Genomic DNA, 17,136 nt, shown 5'->3' with positions numbered 1-17,136 from the left:
GTCTTCTCTGTTCTTTGTTCAATCTTCTGAACTACTTGTAATATCATCTGTAATGTTGTCTCCTTTTCCTTTTCCTTCTCCTTCTCCTTTTCCTTTTCCTGTTGTAACATTGTCTGTATGGATCGCTGTCCTCCAGATGGAGATGAAGAGGGCATAGTTGTGGAAGAGCCAACAGCCGTTACTTTTCTACTCATTCTGTGAAGTAGTCACAGAGGCTTTAAACATATGGGAGAGAAAGGAAAAAAGAAAAAAGAAAAAAAATATATTCTTCAGGATCTTCTATACCTTAAACCAATTGTGGATGAAGCAAATATTACTTCAAGTATTAATAAAATACTCAAAGTAAAAAGAAAGAAAAAAGAAAAATCAATAGAAAGCAAAAAAACCCCAATCTTCAGGCACTTGTATACCTTAATCCAATTTAATTCAATTAAATTGAACTTCTTGACAATCTCAATATATTTATGTAAAAAGCGAATTACAAATAAAACCAAAAAAAAAGAGGAAAAGTTAAAAATCCTCCATCAACTCATAGTCCAATTAAAAAATACTTACACAGGGGAGGAGTACAGAGAGCTATCTCTTGAAAATAAAAATTAAATAAAAAATAGAATAAGAAAAAGAAAAGATATTCAAATAAAAATCACTTCTATATAAAATTCAAAGATTTTTTAATTTGAGTTCCAAGTGTTATTTACTGTTCTCTTTCAGAGTCAATGGAAATTCCTTCTCATTCAACAGTCTCCTGCCTCTGATAGTTCCCCAAAGAATACCTGTTTTAAATATAGTTTTAAATATTCTTTTGATGTTCTTCCAACTATCTTATGTATGAGAGGACTCCGAGTCCTTGAATTGCAACACAATATAGCACAGTTGTTACTTCTTAAACCAACAAAGAGATACAAAATTTCCAATCCACTAGATGGCAGTGTTACATACTCTCCTCCTTCCCCTGCTGTATTCAATGGACTTAAAAAATCAAATTAGCCAAAAAGAAGAAAAAAACAATAAGGCAAAGTGAAGATACAACAAAGTCAAAGCGAAATTGTGGTAAAAAGGCACTAAAAATTTAAAAATGAGATAAACAAGTTTCCGGTCAATCCAATCCAGTCCAGGTTTAAAAATCCACAAATGCAACAAGTATATTAAAAAAACACATAAAAACAATTATCTAAGACTCAAGTTTAATTCCACTGCTTAATTTTCTTCTGTCTTCAATTTAGTCTTTCTTTCAGTCTCAGGCTGCTCTTATTATAGATTATGATTAAAAATTTCTCACCGAATCGACACACTTCCTTCCGATCTTCTTCCGTTTTGGAGCTGTCCCAACTTCAGCAGCTACAATGGCTGCCACCCCACTGCCAGAAAAGGGGCTTCTCCTGGATCAACCAGGGACTTTGCAATGTCCCTGGAATCAACAGGATGTGCCCTCCACTATCACAGTCTCAACGGGACTGTGAGGTCCAAAAAGGATCTTCCATTGTGCCATAGCGACGTCAGCTCCACCCCCCCTGCCCTCCCACATTTTTGTCCCAAGAAAGTAACGGACAATTCTTTCTTTCATGTGGTCGAGTATTTCTGAAGATATTTTCATACAGGTAGTCCTTAACTTATAACCACAACTGAGTCTGGAACTTTGGCCATAGTTGTTGCAGTCATCAGTTGAATCACCGTGATACAATTTTACAACTGTCTTTACTAAGCGAGTCAGTGAGTGATTGTTAAGCAAATCAAATCATACTGTAAGTCCAAATCCAGTTTATTTAGTGGGCGTTTTTTGCTGGAAAAGTTGCAAAATGCAATAATTAGAGCTGCTGGCAAACTCTAACTCAGTTGAAGGGCGTTCCTTTCTCTGTGATGTGTCCAGTGAATTGCTGGAGCTAATCTATAAGGAAGGAAAGATCTCCACCTAACATTTGAGGAAAAGACTCTTTCAAACTGCAGCAGGACAAGCATAGGGAGATCAAACTTGAGGTGAGAGGAGTGTGAGTAAAGGCTAAATATTGTCAGAGTTAAGATTAGCTTATTATTGTCCTTAGAAATCATAATTACCCAGTTCTGGTATCAGGCAATCAAGTTGTGGACAAGTTCTGAGTTATGCTGTAACAAGTACTGTATTTATATTTGCATATTGCAAGTTTTTTGACAGAATAATAGATTGTACAATAAAAAAAAGAAGGAACAGCATTACTGAAAATTATACTTACTCCTAAAAAACTTACTTCTTTTGCGACATTATTAAATTCATTTTCAGATAGTATTTATATACATTTTCTTTATCCTTTTTTTAAACCTACAGGATATGTTTGAAAAGGTCAATAAAGGATATGAGTTTCTCTGCACAAAGTCCTCTAAAATTGTTGATGGTCCAGATCCTGAGAATATAGTTCTGATTTTGAAAACCCAGAGTATCCTTTTTAACAGACACAGAGAAGGTAATTAAGATTTATTTATTTATTAGTCATATTTCTATGCCGCCCATTCTCCGAGGACTCTGGGCGGCTTACATCAAAGACAGTATACTAAATAGCATATTGCCCCGAACAATCTGGGTCATCATTTTACCCACCTCGGAAGGAAGGAAGGCTGAGTCAACCTTGAGCTGGTGAGATTTGATCCGCTGATCTGCTGAACTAGCAGTCAGCTGAAGTAGCTGCAGTACTGCACTCTAACCACTGCGCCACTTCAGCTCTTTTTAGTAACGATTACTAAACCATTTAGTAACCAGTAAGATCTAGTAACCAATGTATTGGACAGTAAAAATTTAGCAAATATATACTCCCACAGTTATTAAAGAACTTCAATGCTAGAATACTACAATACTTAGGAATTATTAACAACCATATATAAGTAAAATTGCTGAAGTTTCAATGTGTTTGGTAGATTCTCATCCTGTAGTTAATGAATAAAGCTTAATATACAGTTCCAAATGAATATATCAAACTAAAAATAGTGAAAAATATACCCATGCAGTTATATTAAAATATTTTAGTGTCAGAATATTATATTAAATGTATTTTCTCTCCAAAAAAGAGAAGGAACTTGTTAGAAAATGTGAAGCTTGATATAAAGGGGAAAAAAATAATTGATTGTAAAACTTGATAAAATATTTGATACTTGATAAAATACTTGATAAAATAGAAAAATGTGGGTTAGACATTATCACCACCAGATGGATTGGTAACTGGCTGACCAAACTCACTCAACATGTAGTCCTCAATGGAACCAAGGAGGGAAGTATGCAGAGGGGTACCCCAAGGCTCTGTTTTAGGCCCAGTACTCTTCAATATCTTCATCAATGATTTGTATGAGGGGATAGATGGGGAACTCATCAAATTTGCAGATGACACAAATCTAGCAGGAACAGCCAACACTCCCGAAGATAGGCTTAAGATACAGAAGCATCTTAACAGACTTGAACATTTGGTGCTATCTAACAAAATGAAATTCAATGGTGAAAATAGTAAGGTTCTACATTTAGGCAAGAAAAATAAAATGCATAGGTACAGTATATGTGGTATTTCATTCAATAGTAGTACCTGTGAGAGGGATCTTGGTGTCCTAGTGGACAATCATTTAAATATGAGTCAGCAGTGTGCTGCAGCTGCCAAAAAAGCCAACACACTTCTAGGCTGCATAAACAGAGGGAAAAAATCAAGATCATGTGAAGTGTTAATACCACTTTATAAGGCCTTGGTAAGGCCACACTTGGAATACTGCATCGAGTTTTTGTCACCACAATGTAAAAAAGATGTGGAGACTCTAGAAAGAGTGAGAGAAGAGCAACAATGATGATTAGGGGACTGGAGGCTAAAACATAAAGAACGGTTGCTGGAACTGGATATGTCTAGTCTGATGAAAAAAAGGACTAGGGGTGACATGATAGCAGTGTTCTGATATTGGGTTGCCACAAAGAGAAGGGAGTCAAGCAATTCTCCAAAGCATCTGACAGTAACACAAGAAGCAATGGATGGGAACTAATTAAGGAGAGAAACAACTTAGAACTAAGGAGAAATTTCTTGACAGTTAGAACAATTAATGAGTGGAACAACTTGCCTCCAGAAGTTGTAAATGCTCCAACACTGGAAGTTTTTAAGAAGAGATTGGATAACCATTTGTTTGAAGTGGTGTAGGGTTTCCTGCCTAAGCAATGGGTTGGACTAGAAGACCTCCAAGGTCCCTTCCAACTCATTTATTCTATGTCTAAAACAGAAGGGCAACTTCTATATTTCTACAAATAACTCTTGTTCACTCTTCTCCAAAGCAATATGTTTCAATCATATTCTTGTTTGAGAAACTTGTCCAGCTATCAGAGATCTTTATTGTTATCTCCAACTTTGTGTGTGTAATAGATTTTGATGTGACATATAAAGAACAAATTCCAGATAATTTTATACGTTTATTAAACTTACTTTAGTTTTAATTATGAATGTTTCTGAGCAAATATCTTCGTTGTTGTTTTAAAAAAGAAAAGCCAACAAAAGGTATTACATGTTAGGGTTCTCAGTGGGATTCAAGGTCTCTTCTAAAATATTAATAGCAGGAATATTTTAAAAATCATAGAAGTGTAACTTGTGGCATAGAATAACTAGAATCCTAACTTCAAAGATTTCATTGAAGATATTGATTTCTGACATTTTGTTCCTTTCCAGATTTGAAGCCATATAAGTATGCAGGCTATCCAATGTTGATTAAGACAATCATAATAGAAACTTCAGATAACCTCTTGTTTTCCAAAGAGTCTCCTCTGTTGCCAGCTGCCACAGAATTAGCCTTCTACACAGTCAATTGTTCAGCACTTAATGCAGAAGAACTAAGGAGAGAGAATGGAATAGAGGTACATTCAAACTTATTAATAGAAATTTTTGTTGTATTATATTCTACAAAGGGGAGAAATGGATTTTAAGAATGATTATTACTAAATATTTTCAGGAATTTTAATTTGCTCTTACAGTCACAATGTTATAAATACAAAGTTTTAAACAAAACTGCCTTTGAGTTTGTACAAACAGAAGAAATTTTAAAACTCTGCTGTTTTGATTTCACATTGTAGAATACTAGAAATGTTTATGAGCAAATAAATATTTGGGCTATTAAATCTCAGCTTGTAGCAGGAATAGATATCATAGTGCCTTCAAGTGTTACAGACTTCTTCATTTGCTATAAATCCGTGCCTTTGCTGCTGCTGGCTGAGATTAATGGGATTTGGTATGGAAATACTAGGTTGTTTACATCTGTATTATATCTTTAAAATATTGTTCAGAGTTGGTATACATAGCTTTCTATGACCAACTTTTGATAGTTTTCCATTTGGCAATCTACAGAACAAATGTCATCCATCCTTACAGGTTTTGCAAGAAGCTTTTAATCGTTGTGTTGCAGTCCTAACACGTTCTAGTAAGCCAGAGGATATGTCAGTCCAGGTAATTCTTAAAGAAATCCTATCATATCATGAATACTGGTATGTGGTCTAAAATATAAATAAAATATAACTATACAGGAAACTGCAAAGATAAATTAGAACGGCAATCCATTTTGCTCAAGCACCAATACCATTCTTTGTAATTTCTATTATTATTTCATTTGTATGACTGCCCAACTCACTGAAGCAACTCTAAGTAGATAGCAGCATGTTAAACACAATACAAATAAACATCAAGCCAATAGCACTTTTGGAGGTCTTCTAGTCTAACCTCCTAATCAACCAGGAGATCCAATACCAAGTCAGACAAATGGCTATCCAGTCTCTTCTTAAAACCTCCAATAATAGAGCATCGACAACTTCTGAAGGCAAGTCATTCCACTGATTAATTGTTTTCACTGTCAGGAAATTTCTCCTTAGTTTTAAATTGGATCTCTCTTTAGTAAGTTTCCATTCATTGTTTTTTGTCCTGTCTTCAGATGGTTTGGGAAATAGGTTGACTCTCTCTTCTTTGTGGCAGCCCTTAAACATTGGAAGACTACAATTATATCACCCCTATCCTCATTAGACTAGACATATCCAGTTACTCAACCATTTTTCCAATGTTTTAGGTTCCAGTCCCCCTAATCATCTTTGTTGCTCTTCTCTGAATTTTTTCTAGAGTCTCAACATCTTTTTTGTATTGTGCCAATCAGATTTGGCTACAGTATTCAAGGGTGTTCTTATCAAGGCATTATAAAATGGTACTAACTCTTCATGTGATCTGGATTCTATCCCTCTGTTAATGCAACCTAAGGCTGCATTGGTTTTTTTTTTTTGGGGGGGGGTGACTACAGCACACTGCTGGCTCATGTTTAAGTGGTTGTCCACTAGAACTCCCAGATCTCCACTAGAACTCCCAGATCTCTCTCATAGTTACTGCTGTTGAGCCAGGTACCACCTATTCTATACCCGTGCATTTGTTTTTTCTTGCCTAAGTGTAAAACATTACTTTTCTCACCACTGAATTTCATTTTGTTGGATTCGGCCCAATGTTCCATTCTGTAAAGGCCATTCTGGATCTTGAGCTTATATTATAAAGTATTAGGTATTACCACCAGTTTGATGTTACCTGCAAATTTGATGAGTTTCCCTTCTATCCCTTCATCTAAATCATTTATGAAAAATACTGAGCCTAAGACCTTAGGGTACCCCATTGCATACATCCCTCCATTTAGATGTAATTCCATTAAGGACTAGACATGGAGTATGGCTGGTCAGCCAGTTATTAATCCATCTGGTGGTGATGCTATCTAGTCCACAATTTTTTTATCTTACCAAGTAGCAAGTTGTGGTCCATTTTGTTAAATATATTACTAAAGTCCAAACACAAACAACATTTTGCTAGTCAGTTTGTCAAAGAATGCATTTGCAAGACACCATTTGTCAAAGAATATCTGACAAACCTTACAATTTTTGCTTATAATTTTGCTTGCCTCTAAGCGTTTCCAGGATTTTCTCTGGTATTGATATTAGGCTGATTGATCTTTATAGTTTCTTTGGACTAGGAAATCATTCTATAGAAAATCAAAGTTGTGACTGTCTTATTCCAAATGTTCCCTTCTATATGATCAAGGGCCATAAGAAAAAAACCCTTTTAAATATGAAAATAATTATTGAAAAAAAATCACTTAACTACATTTCTAGAAGCCGGGCAACTATTAAAAGGGACAGGAATAGAGAAAATTTAAGCCAAAAGTGACCAGTTCACTCCTTTAAGCCTCAAATAAAAACCAGGATATAGGAAACTAATCTATATAAATAAAAATGTAAATGTCCGTTTGTACATAACCGTACATCTCTGAAAGTTCTTCACCGATTGCTTTCAAATTTTGACACCACATTGTATTTGACTATGGGCGTGCTTTTATATACCTATATTATATACATGTCACACTTGTGACAGGTAAAAACATGAAAAACATTGAAAGACATTGACAAATATTGAAAAACATTGAAAAACAGTGCCATCTGCTGAACGTAAAACCAACATGGCAGCCTCCCAGCCGTGATTACGCTCAACAGATTTCTGCTCCTTATATTTAGACTCTCCATATTGCTTCCAAGAAATGTGCATTTGGAAAGCAGAGATGCCCAAGGGCCATATCCTGCCACTAGGCTCAGCAGGTAGGCAGCCAGCTCCCCACCGGGAAGCCCTCGCAGCCGGTGCTTCTAGGGCTCGGCGGGGTCCACCCTAGCCTGGGTCTGCCCTCTCCCTCCCCCGGCCACCCCGTGAACTAGCCTCGCCCGCTGCTGCCGCCCATCCCCCTTGCCAGCCACTCTCGGGGCTCCCTGCAAGGAACACCTGGCAACGAGGCTGCCTGGGTCCACCGAGCGGGAACCCTCCGTCCCTCGCCTGGCCCGAATCGTGCCTGGCCCAGCGCTACCATGGGCCCCGAGGTCAGAAAGACCAGCTGCTAACCGGCGCAATGCAAATCTGGTTGGTGAGCGGGAGATGGAGACAACTGGAGCCTCAGGGTCGCCTTTGACCAGCGCCGCCTTTGATTCCCAGGTGGACGCTCTGGCAGTTCACCGAGCCTACACGAAAATTTTGCCCTCTGGCAGAAAAGGGGCTCCGGGGAGGCTTCGGGGGGCAGAAATGGGCAGGAGGGAGAATGGCCAGCCCTCCTTTGTTTCGCCTGGAAGAGCAGGGGATTTAATCATTCCCCTGACCTTGGCAGGCGGGGGAGGAGAACTGCGCAGCAGGGGTCCAGTGGGGTGTGCATGGCTCCTGGCTTTGCCGCTTTGTTCCTTCAGGCGGGAAGCCCCAAACCAGCCTCAAACCCCCGCCGCACCCCCTCCCTCCCTTTCCCTTCCCTGCTATGCGTCTCCCTGTTGAGCCCCCTGAGAACATCTGTGTAGGGAGGATGGAGGGGGGCCCCGAGTTTCTGCTGTGGTGCGGAGAGCTGTGAAGGCCTGGCCTGAAAAGGTAAGGGCGATGGCGAGGGATGCAGAAGAGGCCAGGCCAGAGACAGAGATAAACAGAGAGAGAGGGAGAGAGAGACAGAGAGAAATACAGAGAGACGGGGGGGGGGAGAGAAACACATACAGAGATACAGAGAGGGAGGGTGGGAGAGACAGAGACAGAGAGAGATACAGAGAGAGGGGGGGAGAGAGAGACATAGAGATACAGGGAGAGGGGGAGAGAGAGACACATAGAGAGATACAGAGGGGGAAGAGAGAGAGACAGAGAAAGATACAGAGGGGGGGAGAGAGACAGATACAGAGAGAGGGGGAGAGAAAGACAGAGAGAGATACAGAGGGGGGAGAAAGGGAGAGGCAGAGAGAGATACAGACGGGGGAGAGAGAGAGACATAGAGAGATACAAAGAGAGAGGGGGAGAGAGAGAGGGAGGATTTTGTGGTTCCCATTGTTTTTTAGCAACCGGTTCTCTGCCCTAATCACCAGCTGGGTAGGCATGGCTTGGGGGCTGTCATGTGACTGATTAAGGTGAGTGACGTCGAGTTGGCCACGCCCACCAAATGTTGGTGGAGAGTTTAGAACTTCAGCCTCGCTCTTTTAGCCCAGTGGAACCACCAGACTGGGTCACAGCAACGCGTGGCCGGGTCAGCTAGTAATATATAAATATAACATATATATATATGTATATATGTATATGTATATATATAAATATATAAGTAATGTATGGTCCTTGACTTACAATCACAATTGAACCTAAAATTTCTGTTGCTAAGTGAGACAGTTAAGTCAATTTTGCCTATTTCACAACCTTTCTTATTAGTAACTTTGTTGTTCAGTTAGTAACATGGTTGTTAAGTGTATATGGTTTCCTCAATGATTTTGTTTGTCAAAAGATCACAAAATGTAATCATATGAGCCAGGACATTGCAACAATCATAAATATGAACCAGTTACCAAGCATCTGAATTGTGATCATGTAACCATCAGGATGCTACACAACGGTCATATCTGTGAAAAATGGTAATAAATCGCTTTTTTCAGTGTCTTTTTGTAACTTCGAACGGTCATTAAATGAATGGTTGTAAGTCGAGAACTACCTGATAATAGTTCTCATTAGAAAAACACTGGTTGGATCCAAATTTAGTCCTATTTACTGAGATACAAACTTAAAAGTTAATGGAGCTTACAGTGCTCATCAGGCTCATCGGGTTTTTTTCTATTCATAGGTGTGTGGACACATTAGTAAATGTTACAGCGTGGCTGCTGAGTTTGAAGATTGCAGAGAGAAAATTACTGAAATGCCCAATATTATTAAGGACCTCTGCAGAGTGCTGTATTATGGCAAGGTAAACTCTTGCTTGGCAGCTGTAATGATACAACTCTTTCAAAATAGTTCCTATATGGATATAGATGCTGTGTAATTTTATGAGAGGATCTCATTCAAAAGAAATTCATATTTCTTAGCGTGCAAAGAAGACATTTTTGTCTTAGCCTGCTAAACTAATTTTGTTGAACATAATAAGCTTCTGGCATCAGTAGACCATCTGCTTATCTTATTGCACTTCAATTATGCTATTATGCTATATTATAGTATGCTATAATATAAGCAATTATGCTACAAGCAATACATTTCAGGGGGGGAAGCAGAAATGTGTAAGGAACTATGGCATTTTACATTAGTAGATCTCTTAATTCCTACTAAATTTCAACAGCTGTCACTAAAATCCCAAAACAAATGTATTTATTCCTGTTTAGAACATTCCACGTGTGGCTTCAATCGGAGTAGAATGTGTCAGCTCATTTGCAGTGGATTATTGGCTACAGACACATCTATTCCAAGCTGGTGTTCTGTGGTATTTATTAGGCTACCTATTTAACTATGATTATACACTGGAAGAGAGTGGCATTAAAAAGAGTGAAGACTCTAATCAGCAGGTAATCATTATGCATTGCTAATAGACTGCTAATTTTTAAAATAATGAAATATTACATTTTAAATTTCCTGAAAAATATTTCTAGAATGCTCTTAGGAATGTACAGATTAATTTTAAATCCTTAGTCAGGATTGTTTAATATGTTTTTTAAATAAACCCTTGAATGTTTATTGCGGATTTTAGATAAATAATTGAAGAGGCATTCCGAGTGAGTAAGTGAGTGAGTGAATAAATAAATAAATAACGCAATACTCAGTGATCTCCTTCTATTGGTTCAAAGCAGAGTATAGTAATACAAGAGATGGGGGAGAGATAGGTAGATAAGGAGAATTAAATGGAAATAGTTCCTTACTTTATTCCAAGAATGGCTTGGATCTGGATGAATCATTACCTAATGACCATCAGGGATTCACAGAATGACTGCAACTGGGATTGCCAGTATTGCCATTGCTAAACAAAATGGGTGTGTGGACATTTCACTTAGCAACCGCATCATTTAGCAATCGAGTTATCAGTCCCAACTAGGGTTATTCAGTGAGGACTACTTGTAATCTACAGTAATTATATTTCCTGGAAGATTCAGGAAGGATTCAAGAATTCAAGATTCCTGAAGAATCTAGATTCAAATAATAATCACAAAATGCAGTGATTTAGAAACCTGAACTTTTGCACAAGCATTTTAAAAGAGGATAGTCTAGCAAAATGTAAATTATCATGCTGCTGCTTCAGCTTGAATATACTACCAGCAAAGGAGTTTTATAATTTACCATGTTTTATAATTTACCATGAAGATTGGTTGATATGTGAAGCTTCAGCAATCTCTGTCTCAGTTGTGATCTGAAGCTGTTCCTCCTTATCAATATCATATTTTCCCCATGTAGCTCTTTACCAAAGAATCATGGAAATTTCACAGAAGGGGGCATTCCAATTCCTATTCTTTTCCATTATTCCTTCAGAAAAGCTCTAGTTTATTCATTTAGGAAGATTCTCCTGAATAGCGACACTAGGCATAGAGTTAATGGCAATTACCAGAATTGTTAAGATTCAAGTTTTATTTCTTGTGTATCTATATTCTTTCTTTAAAGAGAGAAGATGATATTAGAATAGATAACAAGCATGGATTTATTTGTATTTTCTGTTCATAGGAAGTAGCTAATACCCTTGCCAAACTCAGTCTCCTTGCTTTGAGTCGACTTGGTGGATACCTTTCTGAAGAGCAAACTACACCTGAGAATCCAGCAATCAGAAAAAGTCTTGGAGTCCTGTTGACCCCTTACATTACAAGGAAACTTGCTGTGGTCAGTCCTGCTGAGGTACATGAAAAGTGTGACATTTTATTACAATAGTGCTTTTGTTTTTATTTAACGAAGATACTGAACCGTGTTCTAAAATATATAATGTGTTAGTTTTCATAGTGACAGGATATGAAAATATTCAATCATAACAATATTGGAAAATAAACCTTGCACAGGGCTTTAGTTTTCAGTATTTTAGCTTCTGTTTATTACTCAAAATATTTGAAAAATGTAGGAATTTGTTTCACCCTGCCTTTTTAATTTGTCACGTGTTCTTTCTGGTCAGGTCCTAATAGAGAGTGGTTAATACTAAAAGTTTCATCACAGCTTCCGTCTGCCACATGAAACTTGGCTTGAAATAGCTCTTGAGTGCTACATATGGTAAATGAATGTACTGCAGACTGAGCCACATTATGTATACATTGCTGTCACATTGTTCAAGTGTTCCTAGTGGAAACCATACATTTGCAATAGTGAGTTGAAGTTGAAGTTGACCTGTATGACAAGACACTACAAGTTTTCTTTTTTCATTTTTTGTCTGTTTGTTTGAAAGCTAAAGGCAACTTAAATGGAGTCTCCTCTAATTTTATTCTTCAAAAGAATAACATATTAAATAGCTAGACTGAGAGAAAATACTTGACCCAAAGTTACCCAATAAACTCTGTAATTGAGAGAGGTCTTCATACATCCAACACCTTAATAACTGCATTATGGCAGGTCATCTCTTAATTTATACAGCAACTGCAGAGCAAAGACAGTTTCATATGTTTTATGTAGTATCCATATAATAAAAAATGAGATTAATAAACCAGAGTTGAATTCTTAAAAAGTAAAAAAAAAAAATCATTTGTATATATTAAAGATTACACAAAAGGAGATAAGCAGTGTATTATACAATTTAGAACCAAAACTAACAGTAATCTTCAAAATGTGTTTAATACTTTATTAAGCTTATCAGAGATAGCTATTGTGAGAAGAAGTTATTAATGTTTTTATTTATTATTAATTTCATAAATTTTCACAATCCTAAAGGATTCCTGACATTTCACAAATATACCATTAAACATGCACAATCCAATTAAATAAACATAGAATACAAATCATTTAAACAACCAATCTGTAATACCTAGGCAAGAATGTATTACATGCTTTTTGAAACACTTCATTTACCTGTTTTCAGAAAGCAGTGAGAATGGGAGCTGATCTAATATCCCCTGGGAGGCCATTCCAAAGAACTGAAATTGCCCCTAAAAAATAGTACTTCCATAACATTAGTCACCACCTAAAATCTGAAACTGCTAATGACTTCCCTTAGCTGTATTAAATTGGCCAGCCAGTTCCAATGGGAGAATGGAGTTCTGCAGACAACTTGGCTTTCAAGCCATTTAGGGCTTTGTAAATTAGCACCAGCACTTGAGAACCAGCGAAGAGTCTAAATGCTGGCCAATACACAAGTTGCCAGATTTGGAATCAGTTGAAGCTTCTGATTTGCCTTGAAAGGCAATATAAAGCTATGTGAAGAAACAGAACTGCTCATCCAGGAGAACACCCAATTTACAGATTTGTCCTTTTCTCTTTCCTTTACTTCTCATGAGCCATCACTAGACCATGCAGAGAATGATGGTGAATATACAGTTACTTCATCTTGTTCCAGACTGAAGGGGACAGGGCTTTAGATCATCAACCCAGCCTGAAGTAGTGATGTAAATCAGCATATTGCAATTTGATGATAGTGGACTTCAATCTGTTGAACCACACATCCTAATGGTGCATGTAAATATTAAATAGGAGTAAGGAGACGACTGACCACTGAATCCATCTCTCCTTCATCTCAGGATTAAAATCAGCCACTGTGGAAAGAGCATAAATACTATAACCTCCAATCCCCAACATTACCCCCATGCATGTGGTCCAGAAGGATACTATGGTTGATAGTATCAATTTTCTTATCTTGGATATGTTTTCTTAATTAAATATTTTTATATAGATTCTGAAAATGCTCAACAGCAACACAGAGAGCCCTTACTTGATCTGGAATAATCGGACAAGAGTTGAACTCCTTGAATTCTTGGAATCTCAGCAGGAAAGCATGATTAAAACAGTGAGGCATTTTTTCAAAATTGTTAGGATGGCATGTTAGGGGATTAAGTTTGATACTGTAAGATGCATATGCAGGTTGCTGCTTCTTCCAGAATGAATAAATTATTTTCAGATGTACTGGGCTATAATGTATATTGATTATTTTAATATGAAAAACATCTTGAGTTTTTCAATGTTTTTGCTCAACAAAATATATATCTGAATTTGTAAAACATGATCATATGTTTTTTGTGGATATTTTTATAATGATGCACACAGATATGTTAATATGCAGTGAAACTTCCATTTAATTGACAAATGAATCTTGAATGCAACAGATTGGTCTGTCCCATCTTGAAATAATAAAAAGGTTCCATCCAAAATAATTTGGAAGAAGCATTTAAATCTGTATTAATTTGACATCATATACATCAATTTTCATCATTTGCATAATAACATTATTACATGCATGGCATAAATGCAAATCAGTGATGTCATTGCACAAATGAAGTAAATGGCATAATTTGTGATTTAATTAACTAACATTTGGAAATACATCCACTTCCCACCAATTAATCTATTAAATCGAGGTTTCACTGCACTTCTTGTATAGTTTAAATTTGTTGGTATTTTTGTTTGTCTTCCAATATCTACATTCAAGAGTAATAGAGATAAGCATACCTCCTGTTTTTATCTCTCTACAATGCTAGTCTCTTATGAAGTAAACTGGAAGTAAGATTCTGAAATCAACTGCAGATAGTCCTCAATTTACAACCACAATTGAGACTGGAATTTTGATTGTTGGTAGTCATAAATCCAGGCACCCACTGACTACATTCCATTTTACAACTCTTTTTGTGGCATTCATTAGGTGAATAATGGGATCATAAGTCTGAATCACATAGTTGTTAAGCAAATGACACAACCATAAATAAAAACCCATTCTCTAAATGGGTTCTTTTTGCCACAAATTGATAAAACTGTTTTGCAAGATACTGCAACCAGTTGTAAATGTGAACTGGTTGCCAAGCACCCAAAATGCCGGGGGGGGAGAGGGGTTGGGGGCTGTGCAATATTTTATGATGTCCTCAAGTATGTTATGGGCAATAAAGCACCCATTCCAAGGGAACAGTCATAAGTCAAAGACTACCTATATCATTTTCATAATTTCAGATATATTTATAATAAAGATTGTGCTGCTTTTAAATCAATTTTCATTTAAGATTTCTCATTACAGCAACCAATAAATCATTTTAAGAGTATAATTCATTATGTACAAATTCTGAGATAATATTTTTATTTCTAAAGGGTGAATGTGATAAAAGTTATGGATCTGAATTTGTCTTCAGTGATCATGCAAAAGAACTTATTGTAGGAGAGATTTTTGTTAGAGTTTACAATGAAGTTCCCACATTCCAGTTAGAGGTAAGAGTCTTTAGGTTTAAAATAGAGATGTTGATTAACAAATATTTATAAGAATCACATATTTTAGAACAGGGACAAGTAATTTAATAATCTCCAGAATTTTGGTATTCAATTCCTATCACCCATAACTAGTATGATATATGGGATTTCCAAATGTTTGGAGAATACCATTTTGATTATTTAGTTTATAAAAATCATTTGGTTGCCTAATAAAGTTAAGAAAGGATGGTAGTCTATTACAAAAATGTATTTTGTTTATGCCTTAACTCAACGTGTAAAGTTTTAAAAAGATGTTTTCTTTTTATTCAACTATTGAAATTTCTTCTTAATTCTTGTATTATCCTGCAGCTTCCAAAAGCATTTGCTGCAAGCCTTTTGGATTATATAGGGTCTCAAGCCCAGTATCTTCATACATTAATGGCCATAACTCAGACAGGGAAAGTTGAATCTAACCAACATGGAGAGCGACTCAGAAGAGTTGAAATGGCTCTGGAAGCTCTGAGAAATGTGATAAAGCACAACTCAGGTAAATGAGGCATGCTGGACAGAGGGTGTGTATATATACATACAGTGGGGCAAAAAAGTATTTAGTCAGCCACCAATTGTGCAAGTTCTCCCACTTAAAAAGATGAGAGAGGCCTGTAATTGACATCATAGGTAGACCTCAACTGTGAGAGACAAAATGAGAAAACAAATCCAGACAATCACATTGTCTGATTTGGAAAGAATTTATTTGCAAATTATGGTGGAAAATAAGTATTTGGTCACCTACAAACAAGCAAGATTTCTGGCTCTCACAGACCTGTAACTTCTTCTTTAAGAGGCTCCTCAGTCCTCCACTCATTATCTGTATTAATGGCACCTGTTTGAACTTGTTATCAGTATAAAAGACACCTGTCCACAACCTCAAACAGTCACACTCCAAACTCCACTATGGTGAAGACCAAAGAGCTGTCAAAGGACACCAGAAACAAAATTGTAGACCTGCACCAGGATGGGAAGACTGAATCTGCAATAGGCAAGCAGCTTGGTGTGAAGAAATCAACTGTGGGAGCAATAATTAGAAAATGGAAGACATACAAGACCACTCATAATCTCCCTCGATCTGGGGCTCCACGCAAGATCTCACCCCGTGGGGTCAAAATGATCACAAGAACAGTGGGCAAATATCCCAGAACCACACGGGGGGACCTAGTGAATGACCTGCAGAGAGCTGGGACCAACATAACAAAGGCTATCATCAATAACACACTACGCCGCCAGGGACTCAGATCCTGCAGTGCCAGACGTGTCCCCCTGCTTAAGCCAGTACATGTCCGGGCCCGTCTGAAGTATGCTAGAGAGCATTTGGATGATCCAGAAGAGGATTGGGAGAATGTCATATGGTCAGATGAAACCAAAGTAGAACTATTTGGTAGAAACACAACTCGTCGTGTTTGGAGGAGAGAGAATGCTGAGTTGCATCCAAAGAACACCATACCTACTGTGAAGCATGGGAGTGGCAACATCATACTTTGGGGCTGTTTCTCTGCAAAGGGACCAGGACGACTGATCGTGTACAGGAAAGAATGAATGGGGCCATGTATCGTGAGATTTTGAGTGCAAACCTCCTTCCATCAGCAAGGGCATTGAAGGTGAAACGTGGCTGGGTCTTTCAGCATGACAATGATCCCAAACACACCGCCCAGGCAATGAAGGAGTGGCTTCGTAAGAAGCATTTCAAGGTCCTGGAGTGGCCTAGCCAGTCTCCAGATCTCAACCCCATAGAAAACCTTTGGAGGGAGTTGAAAGTCCGTGTTGCCCAGCGACAGCTCCAAAACATCATTGCTCTAGAGGAGATCTGCATGGAGGAATGGGCCAACATACCAGCAACAGTGTGTGCCAACCTTGTGAAGACTTACAGAAAACGTTTGACCTCTGTCATTGCCAACAAAGGATATATAACAAAGTATTGAGATGAATACTTACTTTCCACCATAATTTGCAAATAAATTCTTTCCAAATCAGACAATGTGATTGT

The 17,136-nt window shown here is 37.5% G+C and overlaps 1 protein-coding gene and 1 long non-coding RNA gene across 7 annotated transcripts in view; one reads left to right on the top strand and one right to left on the bottom strand.

Annotated features, from left to right (window-relative positions):
• DNAJC13 (DnaJ heat shock protein family (Hsp40) member C13) overlaps window positions 1-17,136 on the top strand; it is a 161,414-nt gene that overhangs the window by 118,057 nt on the left and 26,221 nt on the right. For all 6 annotated transcript variants that reach the window (XR_009620597.2, XM_060683675.2, XM_087892517.1 and 3 more), the window contains 9 exons: window positions 2,300-2,435; window positions 4,653-4,837; window positions 5,349-5,423; window positions 9,610-9,729; window positions 10,139-10,318; window positions 11,463-11,630; window positions 13,600-13,713; window positions 15,000-15,116; window positions 15,465-15,642. Coding sequence is in view for 5 of the 6 variants with exons in the window: in XM_060683675.2 (XP_060539658.1) it covers window positions 2,300-2,435; window positions 4,653-4,837; window positions 5,349-5,423; window positions 9,610-9,729; window positions 10,139-10,318; window positions 11,463-11,630; window positions 13,600-13,713; window positions 15,000-15,116; window positions 15,465-15,642 (1,273 nt within the window). In the remaining variant the exon portion in view is untranslated. The remainder of the gene's footprint in view (window positions 1-2,299; window positions 2,436-4,652; window positions 4,838-5,348; window positions 5,424-9,609; window positions 9,730-10,138; window positions 10,319-11,462; window positions 11,631-13,599; window positions 13,714-14,999; window positions 15,117-15,464; window positions 15,643-17,136) is intronic.
• Window positions 1-17,136, bottom strand: part of LOC132709567 (uncharacterized) — a 44,341-nt gene that overhangs the window by 25,944 nt on the left and 1,261 nt on the right. The gene's annotated exons all lie outside the window — the stretch shown is intronic.

Source organism: Pantherophis guttatus, chromosome 4 (assembly GCF_059756535.1).
Source record: "Pantherophis guttatus breed Tessera chromosome 4, ASM5975653v1, whole genome shotgun sequence".
NCBI classification, from domain to species: Eukaryota; Metazoa; Chordata; class Lepidosauria; order Squamata; family Colubridae; genus Pantherophis; species Pantherophis guttatus.
Note: the sequence above shows the minus strand (reverse complement) of the source record. Positions and strands in the feature narration are given on the sequence as shown.